The sequence below is a fragment of the Bombus pascuorum genome, chromosome 11 (genome assembly GCF_905332965.1).
Source record: "Bombus pascuorum chromosome 11, iyBomPasc1.1, whole genome shotgun sequence".
NCBI lineage: Eukaryota > Metazoa > Arthropoda > Insecta > Hymenoptera > Apidae > Bombus > Bombus pascuorum.
In genome coordinates this window covers 6,995,850-7,014,173 of record NC_083498.1, presented here as the reverse complement: position 1 = coordinate 7,014,173, position 18,324 = coordinate 6,995,850, and the positions used below count along the sequence as shown (strand labels likewise).

General features: G+C 30.6%; 3 protein-coding genes across 10 annotated transcripts in view; all 3 read right to left on the bottom strand.

Annotated features, from left to right (window-relative positions):
- Positions 1-331: 331 nt before the first annotated feature.
- LOC132912182 (dehydrogenase/reductase SDR family member 11-like) lies at positions 332-1,837 on the bottom strand. The gene is made up of 4 exons (XM_060969376.1): positions 1,614-1,837; positions 960-1,224; positions 694-866; positions 332-601 (listed from the first exon to the last, which is right to left on the bottom strand). Exons 1-4 carry the CDS (start codon positions 1,746-1,748, stop codon positions 428-430), a joined length of 747 nt encoding a protein of 248 aa, XP_060825359.1. The 5' UTR covers positions 1,749-1,837; the 3' UTR covers positions 332-427.
- A 6,830-nt stretch (positions 1,838-8,667) lies between these two features.
- LOC132912183 (farnesol dehydrogenase-like) lies at positions 8,668-11,421 on the bottom strand. The gene is made up of 7 exons (XM_060969377.1): positions 11,261-11,421; positions 10,816-10,923; positions 10,572-10,725; positions 10,044-10,256; positions 9,460-9,710; positions 9,206-9,352; positions 8,668-9,069 (listed from the first exon to the last, which is right to left on the bottom strand). Exons 3-7 carry the CDS (start codon positions 10,657-10,659, stop codon positions 9,028-9,030), a joined length of 741 nt encoding a protein of 246 aa, XP_060825360.1. The 5' UTR covers positions 10,660-10,725; positions 10,816-10,923; positions 11,261-11,421; the 3' UTR covers positions 8,668-9,027.
- Positions 11,422-11,923: 502 nt separating this feature from the next.
- LOC132912158 (MAP kinase-activating death domain protein) overlaps positions 11,924-18,324 on the bottom strand; it is a 41,870-nt gene continuing 35,469 nt past the window's right edge. For 6 of the 8 annotated variants that reach the window (XM_060969323.1, XM_060969324.1, XM_060969328.1 and 3 more), the window contains one exon: positions 11,924-18,207. In XM_060969323.1, coding sequence (XP_060825306.1) covers positions 17,812-18,207 — 396 coding nt within the window. In that variant the 3' untranslated portion in view covers positions 11,924-17,811. The remainder of the gene's footprint in view (positions 18,208-18,324) is intronic. The other 2 variants (XM_060969327.1, XM_060969330.1) reach the window with 2 other exon arrangements.

Below are 18,324 nucleotides of genomic sequence, written 5' to 3'. Positions count from 1 at the left end.
ATCCATCAAGGATCAATAGGAGAGCAGACTTCCGCTGCTTGGATTTATGAAGTAATCGTTTTGTAAGATCGGTTGTATCTAATATTATTGCAATTAATATTTGTTACAAATATTCTACATATATTAGATATATATCTAATATATTTAATATTATTATTATATAAATATAATAATTTTATTTTCTTTCTTATCATATATCTTATCATATCTTTGTTACGTGATAAATGAATAAATTATTTTTCTTCTTGATTATGAGTTGTTTGTAACAGACTTTGATCAATACAAATATCTTATGAAGCAATATTAAACTTTATGAAGAACGACTGATTGGTATATTGCAAAAATTTTTATTTATTATATTTACAAGTGTTAATTATCATGTTTTACATTAAACAGTTAGTAAAATAATCGATATGATATCTTTCTTTTATATCGCTTCACGGATTGGTGAGACAACTATTTCTTTGATGAGTACTGAGTCAGGAGATTGTAACGCGAAGAGAACACAATCAGACACATCTTTGGGTTTCAAAGCCATACGAGGATTTTCCTTTAACCATTGTGCAGTCATCTCACTCTCCACCAAACCAGGACAAATTGACTATAATAAAAAGGCACATACAGTAATCATCAAGAATAGAATTTCAAAGATAGTAGCTCCAGAAGCAAGAATAAACATAGTAGGATACTTACAATGACTTTGATGTTAGATTCAAGTTGTGCTAATTCAGATCTAAGGCTTTCTGTCAAGAAATTCAAAGCAAATTTGCTGGCTATATAAGCTGGGGATATTGGACGATCACAATTAATTGGTGCTTTCAGCCAAGAAGCATCATTGATGTTTACAATAATACCATTGTCAATTCCTGTAGAACAAAACAATAAGAGAATACGAAAAATTTGCATTCTGGACACTGAAGCATATTTCTTTGACTTCCTTACATTTTGGAAATACCTACCCTTCTTCTTCATTAGCTTCAGAGCTTCCTTGGTCATCCAAGTCAATCCAAGGAAATTAACATCAAACATTTTCTTCCAGTCTTCCATTTCACCAGACTGTAGTGAGATATCTATGTTATTAGCAGCGTTGTTGATGAGGATGTCTATGGCTCCCAAATTCTTTTCAACCCATTCCAAAACATGCAGGATGTCATTCTGATTGGAAAGGTCACACTGTAGAGGAAACAGTTTTCCAGGCTTCGACTTTAGTTCCTCAGCAAGTGCCTGTTTAGAATTACGGTTAATAACATTTGAATTATATATAATTATTTCATAAATAAAAACGTAAAGATATAAAAGAAAAGAAACTTTAATAAATCTACGTTTAACTAAATGAAACATTTTGCGATCTATGTAAAATTAAACAACACTATCGAACATTGAAGATATGATCATGGACCACAGTACTTGTATGTAGAAGAAGGCAAAAATGCTGAATAGAATGAAAGGTAAAGTTGCCTTAAATTTACTAACAATAAATAGGTGATGAAATATTTTTGAAGCTCACAATGAGTAATGAAGATGTCTCTTTTTTTATAGTAATGAAATTTTATTTATTATGAAGTTGTATTACTTGTTACTTGTGCAAAGAATAATTTTTACAAGAAACATACCTTTACTTTGTCAACTTGTGAGGCAATGCCAATAACTTTCATTCCTTTGCCAACTAGACATTCTGCTAGGCATTTGCCACTGCTACAGTTGGCTCCAGTAATCAAAGCAACTTTGTCAGCCCAACATTGTTCCATGATGATATGTTTGATTTGTGTGATTACGCGAGGAAGAACCGTGGAATTGAAATTACAAAATGTATCTGCATTTTAAAGCACTGGCGCCTCTTTTTATACCGGAGTAAAATTGTGGCCCAAGATTACCGAGGTCGCGTTAATCTTCAGACAGACAGAAATATATCAGTCAGCTTTTGTTCGACCATGGGTACTATGTAGGTTGTTCTTATATTGACATTCGAAACGATATTGCATTATTTGCAGGAAACTGTAATAATAAATCATGCAGGATATTGATACTTTTATGATGGTAGACAATTTATTACATATAGGATGTGTTTTGATATAAGACACTTTCCTTGAGAAATAAATTTTGCGTAATTATCTGTAGTATTTAACTTTTTCCTCTTTTAATATATATGAATTGGAAAAGCAAAATATATGAATTTAAAAAATAATGGTGATCTTACGATAATAAAATGAAATAGTATAATCAATTTTATAAATGTCCTTATCGAATGTTATACTGCATGAGATTAGAAATTTATGAATAAAAAGAGGAATAGTTTTTTAATAGTTTAGTTATAAAGAATAAGAAACATTATTATAGATATACAATATTATTTTATGCAATCTTTTTTATTGAGAGGATACAATTGCAGATACGATTTTAATTCTGTGTAAAGAAAATATTTTTTTTTTTTTAAATACGTGCTATGTGTTTACTATAATACAATCAAGGACACTGATAAAAGGAGATACAGGTATCTTCTTCAAGAGTAACGTTTTCAAAATATTGCATCAGATGAGTATTTTTAATATCGCCTCATTCTGTTACATTAAGTTCTCCGTAATTTATTAGCCTCGAAATAATACTTCCAAATTATTGAAATATTCTGTTTACCTTTCTTTAAAATTCTTTTAAAATATATCCATATAACAATATTTCTTAAGAAAATTGCATAAGGATTTTCAAAGATCGCGGTAACTTCCGAGTTGGTGCAAATCGATCGATGACACTTTCGATATCTTTATCGTTATACAAAGTTTGATATAGATCTGCGTTTAGTTCGCGAACGAATCGCAAACTATCAGCTGCAATTTTACAGCTTTGTTTCTTTCGCATATTCTGTTTATTCTCGATCTGAAATAGGGCACGAGCTTTATAAAGAAGGATACGACCACGCTGTAAGCGTAATTCTTGCAATGGTATTTTATCTTCCTCGAGTATTTGAAGCGCTTGCGTAGTTATATCTATGGCCTGATTCGAATGTCCCTTATTTACCGCCATTTCTGCCTTATCGTTTAGAATATCGATTATTCGTTTTGTCAGATCAATCGTCTTTTGAGATACCGGATACTCCATCTCGCGTATCTTTTCGCGGCATTTTAAGTACGACTTCAGAGCCGTATCGGTATCCTTATTTTTCAGAAAATAATCGCCTAATAATATATACGGCTCCGTATAGTGCTTGGCTAGGTTACTTTTATATACAATTCGTACTGCTGCGTCGAGTTTATCGTCCAACATGCATTGCATCGCCATATCGTATCTATAAATGGAGTGTTCGAAAGTTTTTAACGTTGTTTTGATACGGATAGATGTTCGATAGACTAGCAAGTTTGAATTCTACTTCCGTTGTATCGTTGACACTGACAGAACGTTGTATCGTTACGCACTGCGTGTTCTAATTTTTAAAAGCGTAAAATGTAAATTTAAGGTGAAATATTTGTGATGATTTTTGGTAACAAGTCATTTAGATGGAGTTTTAAGGTAAATTGAAGAATAATACAATTAATATACTTTTGGTGAAAGAGACATATGTCATAAGGTTATAAAATTTTTCAGGTTTGGAAGTGGACAGTACTGATCTGAAGATTTGGTTTCCAAAACAGAAATTTAAGAAGATTTAAGGCTCTGAAACGTCTTCTTTTGCAGTTACAGGTTAATTTTTATCGATGTAGTAATTACTATCAATATAGTAAAAAAAGAAAGATATTTCCACTTTAGTGTGACTTTATACTGGTAAAAAGTTCTCTTGCACAGTTAAATTAACGTTATTAATAAAACCTTACGAGTTATAAAGTAAATTCTTTTGTATAACAGTAATAAATTCTGCAATAAAACAAATAAACTTTTATATGTTTATAGTAATTTTAAACGAGTTACAAGCAATCTAGTTGTTTTATTAGATGTAAAATAGTAAAATTGTGCAAAAAAATCTGTAACTCATTTTGTTATTTATTAATAGATTAAATACTATTAGTAATTTATCGTGAAAGAGAACCTAAAGTGTCAGCTAAAGTAGGTAAATCGATGTATTTATTTAATTGTTTCAAAAATATTTTAATTTATGATCCAGTGGCGGATTCAGAGATATCGGTAGGGATCGATCGCCCCCCCCCCCCCTCCCCAAGAGTAATAATATATACGAATATTATACTACATTCTGAAAAACTTTTTAGATATACAGGTATAATTAATGTGAATTCAATTATTTAGGCTATAATATGAAATAGAGATATTCAAATATAAATTACAAGCAAATTTTAAATCTTGTAAAAGAAGGTGTACTTATGTATAAAAGTACGTTATGTAAAAATGAATTTCGTGTCTCTTCCAAAACATCCCTCCTCCAAGAAAGGCTTCTGGATCCGTCACTGTTATGATCTCACTATTTTTATATTCTTTCCGTCAAGAATATGCATATATTTTATTAATGTTGATATATTCTATCATTAATATATATTAATATATACTATTATCGTATTTTATTTTTACCGTATTAAGTACCATTGTTTGATCAACTGATTCCTCGCTTCGCTAATAGAAATTTTTCCCATGAGCGATTTTTCTTTGTCTACTGTCGGTTCCATTAATTTGTAGAAATTGTCGCTGAGACTTTGTAACCAAAAATTTGCTTCTTCGAAACGACCAGATAATCGCAAGACTATCGCTTTTAGTAAATTGAATCCTGGATTGTATGGATTACAATCTAGTGCTTTTTCGACTATAATCAAAGCTTTGTCATAACAATTGTACATGCACCATATGACGGTATATGCTGATAATGTGTGACCAGTACTAAATACCACCTGTGTATGTACGTGATACAATAAATATATGAAATATGTAATATATAACTTATAAATCAATTTATAAAACTTACAACGAAGAGGATATAAGTAATGGAATGTTTTTTAGTATATTAGTTTTTATAGTTTTCTATTATATTTTTTGTTATTTAGAATGATGTACAAGATCATTCTCAAAATTTGATCGATGATCAATTAAATAAAATAATATTTTTACTCCTTTTTAAACGATAGAAAGTTACATTGATTAATACAATTAACACTAAATTATTGTAAATGAAGAAACATATTGCGTTATGGGCAGTTAAGATAACAGATATTTTACAGAAACATTATTTACTACACAAACCAGAGACACAAAAAGGATTTGCACGATTCTATAAAGAAGAATAAATTATTATATTATTACATCATAAATATTATGATCTTTTCAAACATTATAAACATATATATACATAACAAACATAACAGTTCTATTACTTTTATATATCGAATAAATCAGTTGGTGTAAATTATTGGAAACGATTTCACGGGGATCATGGAGAATCTGGCAGCCGGCTGTGCAGGTTGCGGTCATGTGGCTGTGGTCGCGGAGGAATTAGCGCGATTTGCGGTCTCCGTTCACGCTGCTTATTTTTCCGTGGAACCCGGAGGTGCGGTTAGACATGAACTCTACCTCGGGTTTAAATCTTCGGATCATCAGCAGTCGTGAAGTCACTTCCGTGCGACCAAGTCCTCCTACCCTCGTTTGTCAACCTCATTTCTCATCTCAATTAAAGAAATTAAGAAAAGAAGCAAGAACAGAAAGAAGAACAAAAGAAAAAGAAGAGGATCAGGAAATTTCTTGGTTTTAATAATTGTTGTTTTTATAAGTATTACGACGTTTTTTCAAAGAAAACTTTGTTTTAATAAAGATCATAAAAATTTTTTTGTGAAGCAAAGAAGAAAAGAAGAGAGAAAAAAGGAAAGAAATGGAAATAGTGGAAACATCAAAAGGTAAACCACTGGTCCTCTACAAGGGCTACCAATTTCGTCAGTACAGATGCAACGGGGAGGTAATAACGTGGTTATGTTTAAACGAAAAGACGTCCAGGTGTAAAGGTCGAATGGCCACAAGAAATGGGGAAATTTTGAAATTCATTGAACACACGTGTAAGCCTGACCTAGCTAAGTGTGAGGTGAAGAAGCACGTGGCTATAGCGCGGAAGAGAGCAAAAGAGGAAGTGCTGCCGATCGCTCAGATATACAAGGAAGAAGTGGGACAATTGGTGAATAGGGGATACGAATTTATTACCAATGTTCCGACTTATTCGTCGGTAAAAAGTTCCTTATATAGGCTGAGACGTGGTAAGCGTGACGAGGACGAGTCGAATGATAGTAAGCGAATAGTATTAACAAAGGAATAGTATCTTTCTAAGAATAATAGATATCTGAAGAATAATATTCTACAATTGCACAGGATCAGAGGATTTTATTGCTAATAGAATCTAATAAAAAAATTGTGATTATTAGGGTATTACTAATATTCTTGAAAATTGGAAAGGAACTTAAATTTAATGTAATTCCAATGGACTAGATATAATTGTTTACTAATCTAACAAAAATTTATAAAGGTATTTAATATAAACAATATAAAAAAAAGAAGAGAAAGAAAGGAAAAAAACTTGAACAATCTATGACGTTTAAATTGTCTGTATATACATATATACATTGTGTTCATTAGCTTGATATATGTATAATATGTATATTAATTAATGATTGTTTGTATCTTTTGTAATTTGAAAAATAAATGTATTGTAGATAATTGAGTGACTATCAATAATTTTAATTAATTTAGTAATTAATTTAGATGTATGTTTATATATTATCTTTATATCAGGTACATTCCATTACTTTTATCTTAGAATTGTTTAATTCATATCATCTTTATATCATTATATTTTCATAATTAATTTAATTTAATATTAAGAAGATGCGAACTTGTAACAATTCTTTAGCTTTCTCATTATTCTTGTCAAGATTTAAAGCTTTTAGAAGCATGTGCCTAGCAATTCCCATTTGCTTTAAATGAATTTTATATTTTGCGTGCACGGCCAGCAAATTGGATGTCCTTATAGAATCGGTATTCAATATAAATTTGTTCCAATATCTCCGAAATATATCGTATTTGTGCAACTTAGGTATGATATCTAACAATTTATCCTGTTTTGACACAAGTAATATTAATATGTGAACAAATTAATAACAATAGAGAATAAGATCGTATACTTGTATCTCTGTCATATCCATTCCGTGTAACATAAACAGGTAGACTTGTTCATAATCGCCTAGAGCTTCTACTAATAAATTATTTTCGCTATACCAGTCTCCTCTTTTCATGTAGGCACCCATTAATTGTTTATTGTACATAGTTTTCATTCCTTCTTTCGATAGTGTATGATCGAATCTGACCATTGACTTGGCATTTTCGTAGCTTTTGATGGCTCTCGTCCATTTTCCTTAAATCGAATAATTTTCGGTAATATTCGCGGCCTTCGTGCGTATTAGGGAATTTCTTTAAAGACATCTTTGCCTTGATAAAAGTTGTAAAGTAATTTTTCCGTACTATTCGCGATTTTTCAGGCGAAAATGAAATTTTATTTAATAAAACATTAGGAATCACACTTTTAATTTCAAAAAGAGAGAAGAAAAATAGGAAAGAGAAATTCTTAGGGTAAATAGCCTCTAAAAGGTAGCCTTCATAAAAAATTTCAATTTTTAAACAAGTTTTTTAAACAAATCTTTATAAGTTACGAGACATTTCGTAGAATAACTAATTTAACTGCTGATTTTTATTAATTATCCATCAACAATGAAAACGATAGATATACATATAAAAATTCAATTCCAAAAAAGAAATTAAATTTATATTTATTATATTATAATTTCAAAAACCTTCAAGTAAATGTATATCTCCTTTCAGAGCATAAAATGCGTGAAAATTCGGGTCGTAAAACAATCCTTTGTTGATTAAACGATTGACTTTTTTTAATTCTTCCTCTTCATAAGATTCTTTCTTCATAAGATTACTCGCTTCCTTGAACAAACGTTTCGCGTTCCGTATTTCCTGTCTTTTGGTAAGCGGTTTGTGATAGCTCCATAATTCTCGTAACTACTTCAATTATACATACATTTATAAACTTAGTATATTATTATAAACGTAGTATATTATTTATTCTATTCATCAAATTTTCAAATTTTAGTAAAAATTTTCTGTTTACGAAAAATTTTCATCTATATTAATTTTATATATGTATATTTTGTAACGTTAAATAATATATACGTAATATTCATAGTAAGAGTTCTCAACTTGCGTTTTATTTGAATTTTTAAGATATTCTAGGATGCTATCGATAAAATTTATGATTTCGCAATAAGATAAGTTTTCTAAACAATTTTCAGCTGATAGTTTAAAATATATGTATGGAAATTTTATTTTTGAATAAAATTCCTTTATTTAAAATAGAAATTCGTCCCACTTTGATGGCCTCTCTAGAAGGGTTCTTATAACGTTCCTCCGGTGGTGCAAAAGCTTTCTTCTTTTCGGCAAGCTGAAATATCTCCATTTTGAGGGAACGTCGTTAGCAATTTGCAGATATTTAAATACAATACATGACACATAGGTTATATCATAATATCAATTGTTTTCATTGGAAATAAGAGGGGAAAGAGAACTGCGGGACATAGAAGAATAGATAAAAGGCGTATTTCTATGAACTTCGCCATCTGACGCATAGACGTATCTTCTTTTTAAATATTGTAAATGTTCTCAATGGTTGAGAATTGAAAAAAATAATACAAACAATTTCTTAAGAAGAATGGTTAAATTTATTTTCAGAATAAAGGTTGCGAAAGTTTCATTTCAGTTTAAGGTTGAAATATTAGCATCAGCGTTGAAGAATCTTTTTTGCATTATATAGTAGTATATATAGTAGTACTAAAATACTAAGGTATTAGAATTTGTTAAGCGGAATACGAATTTTCATCAACAACAACATTGTCATCTACATAAGTGTTAGAGAAGTTTCGATTGATAATATAATAAATTCTATTCTCCCTAAACGTTGTTATTTCTATAACAATTATTTATGCCATAATCAATGTAACGAATAACCGAATAACTCTAACTATAGTGCAACTAATCCTGAATTGTATCGCATGTTCACTACCAAGACTCGCCTAGAGGTCGCAGAACAATATCTTGAACCTGAAAATACAATTTAAGAACAATATGAATTTTAATATACATTATATCCATAAAATAAATTGAAGATGAAGAATGCAAGGTTTTTAAATAAACATTTATTTTCTAGAAGATCGATTTCGAGTAACGATTTACTCACGATAACATGTGGAGCACATGTTAAAATGTATATTGCAGCTGAAGCGACGTCTTCAGGGTCCAATGTAGGGAACGATGCTAATGCTTCCTCGGAATACGTACTATAGGATACCATTAATTCCGTGCCCACTAATCCTGGACTAATTCCCTAGAATTTACAGTAAAAAGGAAATTAAGATATTCCGAATGTTTCTGGAAATTTTTGTTTTATTACTGTAATTGCAAATTATTTATATAGAATAATTGGTTACCAACCGTGACCCTAATTTGGGTTCCTGTGAGTTCGTGTCGCAAAGTCTGTGCCAGAGCAGTGATGGCTCTCTTTGAAGCTGGATAAACAGAGAATCCAGGTATAAAAGGCACTCTTTCACCCGCGAGGCTGTTCACGTTTATAATGACACCCTCTCCCCCTGCTTCTCGCATCATACGAATTGCTTCTTTAGTGCAGAGACACAATCCAAAAACGTTCACGTCGAAAACTGTATGCCAATCTTCTAGATTTCCATCTGTAGATTTAACGAAGCTATCAATTCGTTAATTAACAAATAATAATAATTAGGAAATTGTATTAGTTTTGGAATATTGATAATCGAAATATTCCACGTCTACATGTTGATTTATACTTAATATTCGTAATTATGGTTTGAATAGATTTATATAGCTATTTTTTAAATAAATACAAAATTCCAAATTTGATACCGAAATTTTGAAACTTAAATTGAGTACGCAACAAGAACTTTGAAGAAGTTAGTTCAGAGACATAGAATTCTTAAATTTCATTTCTCGATTCTTATCTAAATTGACTACGATATTGAATACGTTCAAGTTTAAGGAATTACCTATAAGAGAAGATTCTTTGGTCATTCCAGCATTGTTGACCAACACGCTCGCAGGCCCAAGATTTTCTTGCACCCATGCGAAAGCAGAGATCACGCTTTCTTCCTTCGATACGTCGCACTCGACGGCGTGTAGTTTCCCTGAACATTCTTCCAATCCTTGCTCCAGTTCCTTTATCTTTTCTACTCTTCTGGCAAGGCCAGCCACTACCATACCTTATAGAACTCAATTTATTAATTTTTAAACAATAATTTTCTTTTAATTTATGATTAGCTTTCAATTTATTTAATTTAGATTAGGTTTTATCTTTATGTTTTAGATTAGTTTATTTTACATTCCTAATGATTAGTTCTTCAATTCCCTCAAGCCTCTAATCTCCGCATAAAAGTGCTAAAAATTTCATTTGTTCTTCTTTCTTTAAACCTAGGATTAAACGTGAAACGTATCGTTTACCAAAGGAATTTTGTAAGCATTTTCCGAAATTGTTAAAATATAATTATTTAATAATAAAAAGAACTATCGAAACTTACCATGACTGACTAATTGTTTGACGATCGCAGCCCCGATTCCAGCACTCGCGCCCGTAACCACGGCCACCTTTCCTGCCCATCTGTCCATCCTCGCTATTTCACTTACAGATCGCGACTGTTCGACGTAGCTCCAGTAATAAGATCGCTTATAAGTCTACAAACCGATAGGTAAAAAATAACGGCGGCTAAAAATCAATTGCGACTGGTTCAGCAGGAAATCCGATAGTCTCGTGGTAAACCATACCTAGCCTTCGGCTCGATATGTCCTCGACAATTAATGTTGTTTGCGAGATTTCTGACATCCTGTCTGCGATCTATATTTCCATTCTCATACGATCTCCTCCTACTTATTCTTATAGAATAATATAATTTCATTAATGATATAAACATAATATAATACAATTAATAATACAAATATTGAAACACAGAGAAAATTTAGATAGAAGGCGTCAAGCTTTTATTTATTGAGAAAATCTGATTTTAATACTTTTAGTATACTCCAAAGTTCTACTAGTGGACATTTCAGTCAAGAAATGTTTCGTGTTTTTAACCACCAAATCTATCTTTAACATTGTTCCTTTTCGATTCGACAATTCTATAATTTCAATTATCACCAACAAGAATAACACTAAAAATGAATATTTTCTTTTATCCTTCTTAATTAAAAAGAATATGGATTACTTAATTACATTTTTCGAAATTTTAGTTCAGTTTTTGATAGATGAATCTTTTTCTTTAAACTAAACTTGAGATATTTTGCGAATTAAATTTTAGGTTCGAGAATTAGACTTTATTGAAGATATTTGGTCGAAGCGACCGTGATGAACTTCTTTACTCGACTGCAGTTACGATGAGCTGCACATTATACGACTAGGTGGGTACATATAGAACGTTAATTGAGAAGCCCTTGTCATCTGTTTGTCATTGTGCTTCTATGGTAGATAATGGGATAACAGCATGTTCGTTATTTATTTATTGTAAGAATATACCAATCTTGATCAGATGGGAAAATTTTTGTTAGTTGTTAATGTATAATTACATTATCGTATATGTGTTACATTATGTAATTATCTTCAAGTTAGTATGCCTTATTTGCAAAGTCTATAAGGAAGTAGTTCGTTAGCGAATTAAGGCTAATGAGCGACGCGTTTTAGATTGCGAAATCAATTATCCTGTCACTTGAAACATCCATTGTACTATTGGAGCACTAATTTGGAAAAAAAGAAAGGAAATATTAGAACGTATTATTTGGTATTTTTTAATATTTTCCATAATACGAAAATTACTAATAAATTCTTATTTAAAATGTTAATACAATAAATTACCATAGGTTCTGAATTAAACACGTGCTCCGCTTCAAATCTACAAGTTATTTATTGATATAAGGCGCCTACATTGCTGAGTACTATACATTTGAAACTTTGTATCGCATCCGCTCCCGATCGAAGCTCTAATAAAACACTTTTCTGCTTTTTTCCATTTCATTATTATAATTATTATTGTTAGTATTCATTCTTGTTTGCCTGTTATTAAATTCGTCACGTATCGTTGTGACAATGATGAATACACGATTCCTTCGAGTATAATGATCAAGTATATTATAATTTATTATTGTTAAGCAGCTGCAGTATGAAAATGAATAATTAGAAATATATGATGAATTGTTTTTAATGCAATATATTTCAATTACTAGAAAATATGAAAATTGATTCTAAAACCGTTTAAGTATATAGAAACAGAAAAATAATGATTTCAGAAGTAATATAAAAACTCTGAATAGAACAGAAATTTTAGTTCTCATAACAGTTATTCATGAAACACAAAATTGATATTAGCTATACTCAGAAATCTTGAATCTTATATTTACAAAAAAAAGAATCATGCTTTTTACAAGTTTTACAAAGAATTTTACAAATAGAGGTAATCTGTGTCAATTTTTGTTCAAACTCAAACTTTTGTTCATGATCGTATATTCATTTTCGTTTAATCGTAACACGTACAAATTATTTGTGAAATTAGGTTAAATTTGTTTATTGAATTGTTCTCTGTTTATAGGCTACGTTGAACATTGTAAAGAACATGTCTTTTTAATAACAAGTTATTCTCTAATTGGTTATATGTGTATAATCATGTTCCACGATTAAATAAAACATAGTCTGATATTAATTCAATGCTCGGTTACAAGATAAACGTATCGTATGGGTCAGAAGTATAAAAATACTTCTCTGAAGATTCATTGATACGCGTCTTTATGCTAACTTTTCAATAATATTTATCAATAAAATTTTAATCGAAATGGAATTGTGTTCGAGGTTTAAAAATACGAATTGAAACGTGTTTAAAGGAAAGAACAAAAAATGGAGAATTATGAAAGTAATTAAATAATGTACATCTTAATTTTCTAAATCGTTCGATAGAATTTTTAATTACAAAACTTTCCAACTTTTAATTTCATGAATTATTGGATTAATATATATATATATATATCTTTTTTGTGAAATGAATTAATTTTTGTGAAACTTGCAAGACATTAAGACTTTTCAAAATCCCAATATCTTTTAGAAATTTTCAAACTTTGTTTTTGTTCGCTAAACCTTCGGAAGTATTTCTAGGCTTTTGATCTTTTTCTCAACTTTTCACTAAATTTTTATATTTGTTATTAAACTCACTGTTTCAAATAATAATTTTTATAATTAATTTTATTGAAAAGGCTAATCACGTGCGAAGAGAACAATGGAGGAATAGAATGCTCATGGGTTTCCTCTTACATACGAGATATGTGAAATTTTATTTTTTTATTTTCTTGTTTGCAGGGGAACACGTTGAGTTTCAGCCGTATCGATTCGACAACACGGTCTATCTACGAAATGTAAGTACATGTATGTAATTTGAAGCTTCATTTTTTTGTTTGCATCTTCCGTTGCACGCACATCATCAGAAACAATAATTAAACTTAAACGTAGGATTGATTTACAAAATTTAAGATCACAAATACGAGGTATAATAACTTGAAGAGGTGATACATATCGTAAAGTTTGATTTGTTATGTATGAAAAATGATGTGCAGTTCTGAATATAAGTTTGAGATTATATTTAACGTTGAATTTATTTTTAGATGAAGTTGACAATGGAATGTGTTTATTTATAATTACCAATTATCTGAGAGCAGGATAATTCTTCAGTAATCGTCTTAAGTTATTAAAGTCCGTAAGTAGCGAAACAAATATTAATAAGCAATTGAACCTCGTATATGAAATTTGTATCATTTAAAACTTAATTTGCTATTATATCTAAAATATTCGGAAATATTCAAATTTTCGAATTTACGATCCTTCGAATTTCCACGCCAAATCAATAATCTCAAATCTTTACTTTTTATCTTTTGTATTTCTTTCTCAACTTTTCTAAACTTGATCAAATTAAAAAGTTAATCTCAAACTTACGATCAGTACTTACGGCCAAGTTTACAACAAAATCGTAAATGAACGTTGCATACAAATTATTATTTTACACGATAAATGTTCAGAAATGCGACGTTTCATTATCTCGTATACTTACGGCTGTTCTTTCCTTTTATTTGCTACGATAATCTTAATAAATCGAAAAATTGATCGCAGTATGTATTTTTAATTTTAATGAATTCGAATAAAATAAGGAGATATATCGACGCTCATATTCGACGCTTCGACGTTCATTACAAATATACATTAACCTTTACATTATTTAGTATCCATACTAAAATATATACGTAATTAACTTGTTACATTAGCACGACCGACTCATTCCTTTCTTACTTCGCGTTAATTATCATGAGGTAAAGTATGCAAATAGTCAGCCTTGGAGATTTAAAGCCCGTTAGTTTAGAGAATACGTTACACGTCTGTTTAATTACTATACTCATCGTCTCTTTACACATTTTTCTTCTTTTATTGCAACTTTAGGGAGAGAGCATATAATTGATCCTGAAATTTGGAACGTAGAATTAAGAAATATTTTTTAAGGATTATAAAATGATTGCTTTTAAATATTGTAAACATTCTTGAAATATTGGGAAATTTTATATTTTAATTTTCTTACATTTGACAATTTTTTATTTTTATATTTTCAATTTTAGGAATTTCAAGTTTTAATTGTTCTAAATTTGGAAGTTTTGACTTTTAGACAATAGAAAAATTTCAACTATTTTTTGTAGGAAATTATCATAATATTAGCTAACTTTAATTAACTTTATGTATGAATTTTGAGAATTTCTAATTTCCTCGACTTTAAATTTCTTTTAAATAAAATTATTAGCCAAATCCAAAGAATTCACGTGATTTCAAATTTCAAGATCAACGTGGAGCACGAATCTCTTTTTCTAATCCCTTTGTCTCCTCCAGACCGACCATTCGTCGACTAGAAAACAATAATTATTCCTCACACCTATTACGACTCCGACTAAAATCCTAAAAAAGAAAAGAAAAAGTCTGAATAAAATCTTTCATCTTTCTTAACGGCGTTAACGAGTAAAAACGTCTCAAAACAGATCTCGCAACAACAACGATACAATTAGTTGAAATGAATGCATGATTATGTATAGAGAGGGAGAGACGGCTATTGTATCGATCCTATCCGAGATTATACATAATACTCTTTTGGGCTATTTCATGCGGCCATATGAAATTAAATAACTTCATCTTCACTTTCTTTCATCTTCATTTTTCTCCATCAAATTAGATGATCACAGTTACAGTCTGTTTCGATGTATTTTATACAAAATTGTTCCGCCGATTATACGAATATTAGTTCTTCTTCTATTTTTTTTATTCTTTTTATTTCTTTTTTTTTTTTCTCTTCCCTAAATCATTTATTGTATCTCAGAATTGCTTTACGTGCTATTCATAGAAAACACCGCCAAGAAAGACCACGCTATTGATTATACGCGGATTTCCTTCGAAGCTTCGAAGGATAGTTTAACGGCGGTATAAGTAGATTTCTTTCATGAACGACTAATATATTTTTATCGTTGCTGGGAGAAATTTAACGAAGTCGTATACGATTATAATCTCTTGCTTTATCGTAATTCGTTAAAATAATCATCACCACAATATTCGCGAGGTAAAACTTAATACGAGGATTTATATATATATATATGTTTTTAAATCTTTCACTTCCAATTTGTATATTACTGTGGATAATTTTTAAAATACAGGATGTATATTTTATGAAGTTCCTGTTCCCTTAAAAATTTTTTAAATTTTTCTCTTCAATACCCGCAATGAAATGTATCTTGCTATAATTGTTGTTTCTATACCTCATTATATTTCCTCCAGCAACTACGCAAGCTTTATTACTTCATGTCTCTACACGTGCACACGATGGACATATCAAAGAATGAAGCTATTAGAGAGATATATTCCTTTTCTCTTATAGGTCTTCCTTACGATCCATAGTAAGAGGATCAAAGAACATGTAAATCACTCGGTACGATCTTCTATTTGTTTATTTAAATACCACCCAAATCCGTACTTCCGAATGTACAATAACCATTGTCACTCTATTACGTTGCAGTTACTATTATTATTATTATCATTATTATTATTTTTATTGTTATTGTTATTATTATTATCATCATCATCATCATCATCATCATCATCATCATCATCATCATCATCATCATCATCATCATCACCATCATCATCGTCATCGTCATCATTATCGTCATCATCATCATCATCATTTTGCTTCGAATCGTCAATCGATAATTTTTCAAGTTCTTCGATTGAGAACTGTTGAAAAAATGCTTCGCAATTCATTTTAATCATTTTACACCCAATGACTCCCGCTTTGTAAATAATTATCACGATTGTGTCGAGTTAATCAGCCAATTTTTCAACGATGTTTTTCTTTTCACTTTTTGATTCACAAATTATTTTTTCAATTGTTTTATGAAACGCTTAACACGTTGACTGTCATAGAAATTATCACTGGATTTGAATATATTTTTATTTAAGACACCAAACTCTAAGTAAAAATTGGTAGAATAATTCTCAATTTTCCAAATTAAAGGTTATCCTTAGAACACAATAAATAATCTAAACTGAAATTAATAAAAAGGATAGATTTCGATCTGATAAATAATTTGTGAAGTAAATATTCAGAAATGCTATTCAAGGTTACAAATTTCGGAGCTCTGTAATTCTTGGAAAATTGAAAATTTGAAGTCAAATTGCAACTTAATTTCACTATATCATATTTTACTTTGAAAATTATTCTTGTTAAATAATCGATTTAACTAATTCATTAGGCAACGTGTTGTCGTTTTAACCCTCCAGTCTGATTCCAGTCTCAAAATACCCTCGTTCGATTCCATCGACTACTTTTCTCGAATAGAATACGAAACAGGTTTTCCACTTTTAGAGGAAACTTAGAGCTGACTCTCTGAGAATGATCGGAGGATGATATACCGCTTTTGAGCGGCGCGTGCAACGATTACCAATTTTTTATAGTCAAAGATCAAAGTTGAAATGAAACGATTTTTGAGAATTTGAAAATTAAAGATTCTTTAGATTAGACTTTTTAGATTAGATCTTTGTGCTCGTTTCGATCCATTTGCATCGGAAGCGTATGTAGTAGCGTGTATAGCGTTCCCTTTGGAATTTAGATTAGGATGACGCAGGAATTATTTAAAAAACATATTTAAAAGACAAATAATTGGTCCATTTTTATTGAAATGCTTGCGAATCATTTGTCATCAGATAGAGAATCACAAATACTCGATGAATATTCTAATACAAATGTTCGCAAACATTCGTAAACTTTTGCAAACATCTGAAATAGATTAAATTTTTTTTTTTTCGTTCTCGAATTATTCAAGCAAATAATCTAATGACTAATTCTGTATATGAAATCCTAGACTTTCTTCCAAATTGCCAAAGTTCAGATTTCACTTTTTCTATTCGCTATTCTTCCCCATAAAACTCGTCAAATTTCATTACGATCAGCCACTAGTGCCATTCGAAAAAATTCTCCCAGTTTCTATTAATTTTCTTATCACTTCAATAAATTTTATTATACTTAAGAATCCGTATAATTTACTCATTATCATCCACATCCAAGATTTGGAAGGCCTATTCTTTTAAATTCCTTAACGATGCAAATGGATTAAAGTTGAAACGAGTGTTTACACCCAAGGTAGGCAAGCGTAGGGGGCACACTTATTGTAATTATGCACAAATGGGAGCGAGTGTCTGCCTCTGTGTCAGTGATGCTTAGGAAAAGAATCGAGGTGCGCGTTTCTATGGCCTTGATTAGGTTGGCCGACATTGCTACCTGAATGTTGTTGAGTTTGAGGGTGTTGCTGTTGCTGTTGTTGTTGACGTTGCTGCTGATACTGTGCACGTTGTTGTGTTTGTTGGTATTGTTGATATTGTTGCTTCTGCTGTGGTTGCTGACGTTGCTGTGACTGAGGTTGTTGACGTTGTGGTTGTTGTTGGTGCTGTTGCGGTTGCTGTTGCTGTTGTGGTTGCTGCTGCTGTTGCTGGGGCTGGGATTGACGTGGGGGCTGCTGCTGTTGGTTCTGTTGTTGCTTTCTTTGCTCCAATCCAGCGGCCAAGTAAGAGAACACACAGAGGACCGAGTAACAGATTTGATCTGCCTGTAATTTGTATATCAAATTTTTATTAGGGATTATTCATTGCATTATTCAATATTTTATTGGGCATGTGTGTTTTATTCTTATCTATTTTGGAAGATTTGACAATGGTTGAATGAG